The 11,588-nt window shown below is 37.6% G+C and overlaps 1 protein-coding gene across 1 annotated transcript in view; it reads left to right on the top strand.

Moving 5' to 3' along the window:
* Nucleotides 1-10,799, top strand: part of rras (RAS related) — a 21,659-nt gene extending 10,860 nt beyond the window's left edge. The window contains exons 3-6 of the mRNA XM_030141995.1: nucleotides 1,057-1,159; nucleotides 1,755-1,863; nucleotides 3,380-3,498; nucleotides 7,674-10,799. Coding sequence (XP_029997855.1) covers nucleotides 1,057-1,159; nucleotides 1,755-1,863; nucleotides 3,380-3,498; nucleotides 7,674-7,761 — 419 coding nt within the window. The 3' untranslated portion in view covers nucleotides 7,762-10,799. The remainder of the gene's footprint in view (nucleotides 1-1,056; nucleotides 1,160-1,754; nucleotides 1,864-3,379; nucleotides 3,499-7,673) is intronic.
* Nucleotides 10,800-11,588: the final 789 nt, after the last annotated feature.

Genomic DNA, 11,588 nt, shown 5'->3' with positions numbered 1-11,588 from the left:
TTCACCATGCGTTTCACCATACAGTAACAGTAAAGTGTGAATCATCAGCAGACACAGATTAACTCTGCCCGTTTCAGATCCACATGCTTTTTACATCTGGGTCTGAACAGAGACTCAGCTACAGGCCCACGTTCTTGAAGTAACAGAGTAAGTCAAATCAAAGCTGATATTTGTTGCATGTGTTAAAAGTTTGAACTGGACTCTGGACGGTGGGTGGGTTAAAGGTGGGGCCCAAAAATCATGACACACTTCCTAACTCAACTTCAGTCTGTGCCTGTTATGTCACATGTCTGGAAACCTTAATGACTAGTTCAACCATTTGGATTAAAAACAGATTTGGAATTTATTTCCCAAGACGCATTACTGTGTCTTCACCCAAACTAAGGTAGTGCCTTGAAGTGTCTCATTGCCTGATTTGTGGCATGTTTACAAACAAATATGACGATAAGCTGAGGATCATAGTCCTACCACCCATTCTCTGTTTTTATACTTTATCTAATAGACTTAAAAGCTCAACTATCCACCACCAGTGTCCATCAGCTCAATATCAGTCAGACAACAAGAACATTTTTGCTCAAAGAAACGAAACGGACCCAAAACAAACAATGATTGCAAACATTCAGATATTCATAGCATAAATCAGAGTTGGAAAAAAACTAAAACTTCATAAATCCTTGTAGTGTCCTACTGCCTTTTAAATGTAATCAATGTTCTTCACTTCAGTTGTTCCACATTTTAACACCCTAAGTTAGGATGGAGTAATATTTTGCATCAGTGGTTGATGCTTAAACACACAGTGTCCTCTTAATCATAATCCATATTAACTTTATGGTTTATTACTTTATACATGATTCGAGCAGTTGTGAATTTAATCGAGTCATTGAATTTAAGTTTATTTAGTTTCAGAAAGAGAGAGTTTGTTGGGTCTTTCTAAGTAGTTTTATTTATAATGTTTGAAATTCATGAATGTTTAAACAATGTCATTATTTCTATTTACTCTCATTTAATAATGTGCTGTTGAGAATCCTTCTGCATCAATGTGTTTCTGTATTTCAGTCTTGGATACAGCAGGGCAAGAGGAGTTTGGGGCAATGAGAGAGCAGTACATGCGCTCAGGAGAAGGATTCCTCCTGGTGTTTGCACTCAACGATCGTGGCAGGTAAAGAACAGAAGCACATGGGATGTAACTACATGTTGTATTTTTCCACCAACATTGCCAACTCCTCAATAAGGAAAGTGTCTGTTGTCTGTCCTAGAAGTTACAACAAGTTACCAAATGACATCATCACTTCATTTGCGTAATTGGAAATGTGCGTGGAATTGTAATGAATGATCTAGGAGAGAGGAATAATATTGCGTTAGAAACAAAAAGTGAGCATAAAAACACCCTAAATATGTTTAAAACTACAAATGAACTATATCTTGTTAGTTCCTTTTTTTTAATGTCCCAATTCCATCCCTCCTCCTTTATCTGGGCTTCTGTTTGAATTATGAATTGGAATCGAGCAGCAACGGTGTCTTGAATTAATTTGATATATTTCCCAGCTCTAAATGATGCTAAAGAAGTTGGATTTAGTGCTATAATGCTGTTGCTGTCAGTTGCTTATGGAAGACTCTTTAACTGGACACAACCTGTTGTTATGACAAATGTCGATTTTAAACAAATGTTACTACATCAGACTGAACTGACCCATCCAGAAATCAACCCTGCTCTACTCCCCTGACTCTGTAACACTCTGCGTCCTCCTCCTAAGCTACCATGAGGTCCAGAAGTTCCACACTCAGATCCTGAGAGTGAAGGACAGGGACGACTTCCCTATGGTTCTGGTTGGAAACAAGGCTGACCTCGAACAACAAAGAGTGGCAAGTAACATTGTTCATTGTTACCTCCGCCAGGAGGTATTGTGATCGCTTTGCTTTGTGTGTGTGTTTGTTTGTTTGTTAGCAAGATAATTGAAAAAGTTATGGATGGATTTTCATGAAATTTTCAGGAAATGTTGATACTGGCACAAGGAAGAAATGATTAAATTTTGGTGGTGATCGGGGGAGGCCTGTCTTGGTGGAGGTCTGCACTCTCCGAGTGCTTTTCTTGTTCCTAATGTGTGGAGAAATGTACTCCAGACAGACAATAGGTTAAGAGTGAATGCTGAGAGAGACAGAAAAAAAATGTATTCTTGCATCCACTGGGTTTATTGTGTTCATGGGATTATATTCTTTGCAGAGAGAAGAGTATAAAGGGACCAGTATTGTCAAGTACTGATGTCTTATTTCTCCATCACAGTATACAAAAGCATTTATATCACAAAAGAACAGAGGCAGTGTGCCAAAGTGCTTCCACATTTCCTGCTTTAGAGATAATTATCTGTAGTTTCCCCTCGGTTAAACCACAGGTGTCAAAAATATGGTCTGCAGGCCAAAACTGGCCCACCAAAGGGTCCAGTCCGGTCCATGGGATGAATTCGTGAAATGCAAAAATTACACTGAAGATATTAACAGTCATGGATGTTTAAATCCTTTTAGTTCAGGGTCAGACCAGTAAAATACTGTCTAATAACCTATAAATAATGACAACTCCAACTTCTCGGACAACTTGTCTTCGTTTTAGTGTAAATAAGTACAATTAAAAATGAAAATGTTTACATTTACAAACTATCCTTTCACAAAAAATGTGAATAACCTGAACAAATATGAACAACCTCAGTTGTCTTAAGAGAAATAAGTGTAATTTTAACAATATTCTGCCTGTTACTAAATGTTTTTTTTTTGTATTTGTAGATCCACTGATCTGTAAGTTGTAATGCACTTGTATAAAATCATAAACATAATAGAGACATAATATTGTAAAATTGCGCTTCTTTTTCGTAACAAATTTAGGTTGTTCATGTTATTCATGTTTTTAAGGAAACTTTGTAGATGTAAACATTTTCATAATGTAATTTTACTTTTTTCTCTGTTATTTTACTGGTCCGGCCCACTTCAGATCATAGTGGGCTGAATGTGGAACTGAACTAAAATGAGTTTGACACCCCTGTGTTAAAGAAATCCTTGGGAAATTTAAAGCCACAGTAGGTACCGTACACATGAACGCTGATATTCCTCTACTTTTGTGTACATTACATTGTATCATATAAATAGTGTATTATACTTTGTCTGAACAGAGCATTTTCCGAATAAAACATATGAGATATACTAATGTAATTCAAATTTTATGAGGATTCTTATGCATATAGTGAATATGTCCACAGAATGTTCAGTACATGCATTCCCTTTGGTGGCATTATCACAGTTTGCGACACACATACCACACAACATGACGAGACTAAGATACTAGTGGAGGATGTGACAGAAAGGTGAGCAGGGATATTTGCTTTGTGTACAGATCTCCAGGGAGGATGCTCAGGCGTTCGCCAGAGAGAATAGGATTCACTACATGGAAGCTTCAGCCAAGAACCGCTACAATGTGGATGAAGCCTTCTTGGAGCTAGTGCAAATCATCAGGTACAGTCCTTTTGAGATGAAATAAACAGAGGACTCATTATGTCATGTTAGTCACTACTGTATGTTCCCTTTCATATGCAGTCTATTCCATGTCATTTGGCCTTATACTTTGTCTGTTATAAGGGTTCATGAAAAGAGCAGGTATTAGTTCTGTAGTTCTTTAGTTTTCCTGTTGAATATTTTGTATTTTTGTAGTCTTTATGTTGACTCATAGTACAGATTTTGTTAAAATTCGAACATATTTAGTATTTTTTCTACCATTGTTACAACCTTTTAACTTAAAACTACTGAGGCCTATGCATTTTAAGGTTATGTCCACACCAATAATACTTATACTGTATTTTAAAATGATGGGCTCCATACAGTTAGTGGATGGAGGAATGAGACATCCCAATGGTCAGTTTAAGCCAGTTGGTTGCAATTAGGCTGCCACCAAGTGACCATATATGGGGGGGAAAGGGGCAGAGTCCTAGGAGCACAACAGGGCATGGGTGAGTTAATGTTACTTCTGACTCACATCTCGAGCATTGTACAACAAAGTCATTTGATGGTCTTCTTAGTGGAACAACAAAGTAGGGCTGCACGATTTTGGCCAAAAATTACAGAAGACAACAGAAGTCGACATGTCATTTTCAAGAGCAGCTCACAATGCAAGACACTGCTCCCTACCTCAAATCTGTGATGTTATCACGAAATCCCAGAAAATTCCATGATGGGCCCACAGACATTATACTAATGTAATTCAGTGACAGGCATCAGTCTTGTGTGCGTGCGTGCCTGCCGTGTGTGCGTGGACCATGTAAGATGAGTGATCCCCATGTGGTTATATTTAAATTGGGGGATCCGTGCATGGAAGAGACCAACCCAGGACACGCTGGAGGGATTGTATCTCTGGGCTGGCCTGGGAACGCCTTGGGATTCCCCTGGAGCTGGTGGATGTGGCTGGGGAGAGGGCTGCCTGGGCTCCTCTGCTGAGGTTGCTGCCCTTGCGACCCAGACCCGGATTGGAAGAAAACAGCATGGTACGGATACGTACGTGGACAACTTAAAGCTGCAAGAGACTTTCGTCACCAATTTTTTATCAAATCTGTAAAACCCCAGTCATAGCCTAAGTATCACGAATCCGTAAGTCTTTCTTTGATTGCTCGATTGAATCTCTTCCCTCACGGTGAACAATTTCGAAATGTCATCCACCATAAACAAACCATTTGTTTACAAACAGAGCCGGTCGGTAACTCAGGCATATTCGAAATTTTGTCGTGATGTATATTGTGGGAAGCGGAGGTTCAAGCCGCCGCCTGGCAGCAGCATTGTAACCCTATGACATTATATGGCTGCAACAAACATGACAGGGAAACAGCTGAAATGCGGACACGGCTGAAGGGAAGTGGAGCTCCAGTCGTTTCCACGTCGTGTTTCTTGCAGCTGCCGCTGCAAGGCTGAACTCCGCTTGCTCCACTTCCCTTCAGCTGTTTCCGCGTTTCAGCCGTTTCCGCATCATGTTTGCTGCAGCCATATAATATCATATGTTTGCACTGTTGCTGCCAGGAGGCGGCGTGAACCTCTGCTTCCCACAATGCACGTTGTGACAAAATTCTGAAGATTCCCGAGTTACCTACCTGCTCTGTTTGTACACAAGTGGTTTGTTTATGGTGGATGACACTTCAAAACTGTTCACCATGAGGGAAGAGATTCAGGTGAGTTATCACAGAAAGACTTACGGATTCATGATACTGAGGCTATGACTGGGGTTTTACAGATTTGATGAAAAATTGGTGAAAAAAGTCTCCTGCACATTTAAGATGAGTCCCCATGCAGTAATATTTGCATTGGGGGATCTATGCGTCGACCGCAGCTTACATTGGTATCACTACTGTGGACCCATCACAGATTTAAGGTCCATGGTCATTACACGGACTTCTGTGAAAGACCACTCTCACAGTTAGGAGGAGGAGCTTACGGTAGCGTGTGGCCCCATGGGGGCGCGGTCTGGAACACGAGAGAGATGAAATTGATTTGACGGTTTCCCTTTTTTAAAAATCGTCCTAATTTAAAAATCCGATTTCAATTTAAAATCGATTAATCACGCAGCCCTACAACAGAGAGTTCAACTGTTTTAGTACGCAAAAAGAAACTCGCCAAACTCTGACTCAGTAGGTTACATCAGACATCAGCCTCTATTTGATCTGAGATCTGATTGATGGAAGGGAAAAAATTAAAGGACGACCAGATCACTTTTTAAAGGGTACAAATAAAACGGTGAGCGTGGAATAACTCCTCGAAAAAAACTACTGACTTTGTATATTTAGACAAAGAAGTTCAATATAAATCTGTGGGAGCCAAGGCCTTTTGGGGTGGCCTCTAGTGGCCATCATTGGTATTAACCCCATAATATATATCGGCACTGACTTCATTCTGGCCCTTGTTTAAAACACAACTTTCACTGAATTTTTTCGGCCTAGTGTTCACACTACTTTAGCATCTTTAAAAATACCATAATGTCTAATGTGGACAAAAAAAGACAACACTGAAGGTGCAGATGCCCACATTTGTCACCTGACTGGCTCTTGTCAGACACCAGGCATTTTTCTCTGATTGGCCACACTCTGTCATGTGACTATTTCCAGGAGAAAATCAGACGTGATGATCAGCTGTTAATTCAACATGCTCGTGACTTGCAGTCAACTATGTATATGTTGTCTTAAATTATGTTTGTTTTACATTACTACTGACTACTCTCACAGCAAGCAAACTGTTAATCCAGTAATTTCCAGTGATCTCAGTATTATCAACCCCCCTGTGTCATGTGATACGTGTTTCAGGTGCATTAGAATGTCTAGAGAATATTTCAGAAACTTTGCTGCAACACTTGTGGATAGAGATTGTCTTCATTAAAATGTTTAGTGTGCATATGTCCTATGAATCTTGATCAGTGTTGATATTCTAAAATAATCCCATCTACAATAGTTAGTTCAATTTCAGAAGCCTCATTTAATTTCAGTGAAATAAAAATAACATTACATTACTTTCGGATCAGTCGGCTTGTATTAATTCTAGGTGGGTTTCTCCCCGTAAATATAGACTCTTAATCCACATTTTAAAGCTGGCCCCAGATACCCTCATGGGTTTTAGTCTCCATCACTTTTTTGACCCCTAATAAGTTTATATCCATCCCTGAATTTTGTTTGCAATGACATTCACAAAACAAGATACCAAACCTGTCAGGTTTAGACACAGACACAGAGGAGGCATTTTAAAAGGAAACCTCAGGGGTCTTTCTTCGGTTTGTGTTTCCTTCCAGGGACAGCTTTTTGTTGTCATTATTGAACGTGGAAAATGCAGTTTCGGTTAATTTTTTTATCTATATTATCACAGTCCCTTTAAAAATAGCTTATTAGTGTAGTTAGTTTTTCTTTGTGCTTGAAGGGAATGTGAAAATAACCAACTCTGGCCTGTTTACATGACCATAAAAACCTGATAGCTGTCAGTAATCAAGTAATTGTAATTATCAGATGTGACACAGCTACATGCACTTAAGAAATGTGATAATAGAAAAACCCTGGTTCAACTTTCCTCAAACTTCAACATGTCTTTAACTCACATAACTTCTGTTTTCTTCAATTATAATTGTATTTACACATGCCCAGATGTAAAGGAATTAAATAAATCAAATTATTTTGTATACATGCAGGAGGACATCTGAGTATTTAGGAGAAATCCAGGTGTGTTAATCTGATTTTTCATACTCAGATTTCTGCCATTATCTCATAAAACATATACACATTATACTGTTTACATGATCACTAATAATCTGATAACTCCAGAAATCAGATAATGATCAGAGTTTTAGTATAAATGTAAACGGGCTCAGTTACAGAGTTAAACATTTCTGCTATTTTGTTTTCTTAAAATAAATAAAGGTAAATCTGTGGCCGTGTTCAAAGGTTGTAAATGGTCATTGAAATTGTAGTATTGGTCCTAAAAAGTTATGAAAAGGTTTTAAGACTTTGTCTAAAAAAATGAGTGGTTTGGGAAATTTTTCTTTTATTTTTAACTATCTATTTACTAAATGCATGACTGTTAAAGAGGAACAGTGAATCGCATGACCCTATGATAATCAGTCTCTACAGTTTTATGGGTTGAACCTAAGACTGTCATGTATTCTCCATCCACAGAAGGTTTCAGGAAATGGAGAGTCCTCCTCTTCCATCTCATCACACAGGGAAGCAGAAAAGCGGTGGCTGTCCCTGCATCCTCCTCTAATCACTGTTACTATGGACACCAAAGCCTCGTCTCTCCAGCTTCTTCTAAAGGGATGTGGGTGTCTGTGTGTGTGTGCGTGCATGTGTGAGAACATGTGAGATGCAAAAAGATGAGATGCATCATTTTCTTCCCAAATTGTAGTTTCACTTGCACTTTTGCCAACAGCAACCTTTTAAACCAGCGTTGTTTTTATTTTAGAGAAAGGATGTGAAGGTAGAGCTTTCAATGGCTCGAAGCAGAGCCTGCACAGGACGAACAAATCACTACTGTTTGAAGGGCTGATACTCTTAATTGGAGATCACAATTAATTGTCATACAAATAATTACAATATTATTATCCAGTCTGTTAACTTCATGGCACCCCTGTCGTATAAAGCTAAGAATAGCTCAGTTATGCACATACACCTTATGAATAAGAGGATGCATTTACTGGCATATAATGTGAAACATATAAAATCAATTATGTTTCTGTTCTGATCTGTTAATAAGAACTGAGCACGGCAGATATAAGACTTACGTATGGAAAGCATGTTGCTGAAATCAGACCAAGGTACAGTGTTAAACTCAAACTACCGCAGTGCTAGTTCAGAGTAATGTCATGGTATTGCAAACAATGTAGAAAATTCCCTTAGTTCCACCAACTCTTTTTATACAAGTGAATGGAGAGGATTATGACCATTTAGTAAAATAATTACCATTATTTCAAATAATCATGGAGATTATGTAATCACTGTGACAGGCCTAACTGTGTGTGATATTATGAGAATGAATCAGGTTAATGTAGATATTCTCACACCACTGTGTTTTTTTAGAAATTATTTTTACAAATTACTTGCGCTGAAGGTACAGCTGAACACAGGTGTCGTCCATGTCATTGTGTTGGTATGAGCTGTCATGACCCACGCCTTCCTGCAGGGGGAAGCAGAGCTCGGCATCATGCCTCGTATTCCCATGTCCTCAAGTCTGAGATGGAACATGGTTTTAGAAACAACCGTCATTAGAACATGTGATTTTCTACATGATAGGAACCTGGCGCTACAGTTTTCTTTTCAGCACCACTTGCTGTGTGTGATGGAAGCTGCTCTTTCTTCTTTCTGGATAGACTGGTACAATCGCACATCAGCATTTTTAACCTAAGGCCTGAATATGTAGAGGAGACCGAGGACGGTTGAAACACACACCCACCCTAATGCATTTTAATGGATGGATGGTGTTTTAAACCAAATAACGTCAAAACAGTTCATTAAAACTCTACCATCTCCACAGCATCTGAACCAACAAAATCTGTCTGTGAAAACCTGACGTGGTTGAAAAATCAATTACATGTGTTTTCATAAAAAGACTCTTTAGACCATTATGTATTATATGTAAAAGTGGACTGAAAGCACTGTTGAAGTCTTTGAACCTGTGTATTATTCTGGTACATATGTAATCAATTCCTATTTTGCCACTGTTTTGTCAGTTTTGACTTCACTGTCTCTATCTTAACATCTTAACTGTTTTATGATTAACACATTGAATCCATGGACTGTGTTGTCACCCCTGACCAAACACACCTATCAATGCTATTCCCATCTATGTCTTAAGAGAAATGGAAAGGAATTAACTTCACTAGAAAAGCAAACATCCTCTTGTCAAAACAGTACATCCTCTTGTCTTGTCCTCAGTACATAAATCAGTAAAGGGCTGGGCCATACAACAACTAATATTATCATGATAAAAAAAAAAAGATAATAAAATGATAATTGTCACATCATTTCATTCCATTTAAGTTGAAGTTTCATTTTGGTCCTGGGTGAGAACAGAGGGAACTTTTTTTTTGTTTTGTTTTGTTTATTTTTTATGTTAAAGCTACAGAAAAGACACTATCTTAAAATGCCTAAAATTATGTGTAAAGCCAAATACGCATCAGCAGTCTCAGATTCTGTGATTTTTAGGGCTTGATTTGTATATAATCAGCAAAATATGAGTTCTAATTCAGCAAAATGATGGCAATGTAAAAGATGGTTATTTGTCATTTTAATTCTTCCTTTATGATCACAAGATGACAGTTAAAATTAAGTGTTTGTCACAGTGCACGCCAAATAAACCTGAAAGAATTTTTTTTTATATTGTAACAGTAATTTTTGCTGTCTAAAATTGTTGGAGGATAATCATTTCCATTGATCTTTAAAGAAAATGAACACAATGAAATATTAAAATAATTGAGAATTTCCCCTTGTGGGACTAATAAAGGCATATCTTATCTTATAATTTATTAACACAAAATGATGATTATCATTTTATTACCCAGCCCTTTATAAGTACCGGTATGTAAGTTTTCTGTTCATATACTTGCTTTCATTTCATATTGGTGCTGTGGGAAGTTTGGTTCATTTATTTTCCTTTTAAAAATCAATAATGGGTATTTATCCTCTATTCATGTTAATTATTTTTGCTTGTTTTTCATCTTTCCTCTGTCAAACTTCACATAAGGAAAGTCAAAATTCTGTCAAAGTAATGAAGTATACAATCATCTAGTGACAAACTTATGTAAGAACAAATTTGTCAGTTGATTGGTTCTGACATAAGGCCCAGTATTTATATGAATTACAAAGAAAAGTATATGTTCCCAACGGTAACTCCATTACAAGATGAAAAATCGGCATGTTTGGCACTTGGGGTTTCAGGCATTTACTTTTTCAGGAGATTTATTGGATCCACAACAAATATTCACTTCTCTTTGACTTGATTTTAAGCTAAATCAGTATTTAAAAAGCCATTTAAACTAGTATTCATAAAACTTAGTACTTAACATGTTTAATACCTGAACACAGCCCACCACTATCCTTTCTTCTTTTTTCTACCTGTCTGAATGACTGATTTGGACTTTTCACAGAACAGTTTGTAGCTTTGAAATGCAAAGTCCACTCAAGACCAAAGTTCAATGATGTACAATTATGTGAAGGCCTGCACCATTTACATCTGCATTTGATGCTATGTGGCGCTAAAGTACAGTTGTATTTGTCTTTACATATGTAAATGTAATGGACTTGGTACGCTGGTGTCCTTCAGAAACTGTACCCTCTCTACTTATATATACATTTTGCTGCCTACAATTCATTTATTAAATGAGAATCAAATCATTTTTGTGCATGATTAAAACATTTACTGTAATATATCTTTTAAGTTGTGTCTTCTATGACATTGATTTGGTTGTTGTGGATGGTGTCAATTTCAACACTTGACAATACTATAGACAAAAACATAAGGAAGAAAAAATTGAGATTGGCAAATTAGGACTAACTTCAAACCAAATGTAAAATGAATGAAACAAAGGTGCATACAAGGTGAGAACAAATGAGTTAAAAAAAAAAATGTTTTCCCTCCAGCAGAAATACATGATGACACTCTGAATTGAGATCCTCCAGTATTATAATTTAACAGACTTTAGGTTTTTTGGCGGGTAGTGATGCACAAGAATGAAGTAGTGGTGAGTTACAAGAATGAACAAACGATGGGATTTGAACGAGATGATGTGAGGATCAAGATTCAATCCAAAATCAGCATCCAAGAAAGGTCTAGTCATTTAGGAGCAAAGGTGAATAATGACCTCTGACCTTTCAGACCAAACCACATCAACAACTGTCATTCATCTAGAGCTGATAGAACCACGTGAATCTAGATTACTGTGGAGAACCCTTATCAGGCTCCACAATATGGAGATACAGACACAAATGTTAATTTAAACTTTGCTGAACCAAAAGAATATTTATGTCAACTGTGTCCAGAAGTGTGGTGGACTTTTCTGGATTCAAAGGGATCTGGGATGGACCAGAAATTCAGTG

This window comes from Sphaeramia orbicularis, chromosome 8, assembly GCF_902148855.1.
Source record: "Sphaeramia orbicularis chromosome 8, fSphaOr1.1, whole genome shotgun sequence".
Taxonomy (NCBI): domain Eukaryota; kingdom Metazoa; phylum Chordata; class Actinopteri; order Kurtiformes; family Apogonidae; genus Sphaeramia; species Sphaeramia orbicularis.
This window is presented reverse-complemented; position numbering and strand designations above follow the sequence as displayed.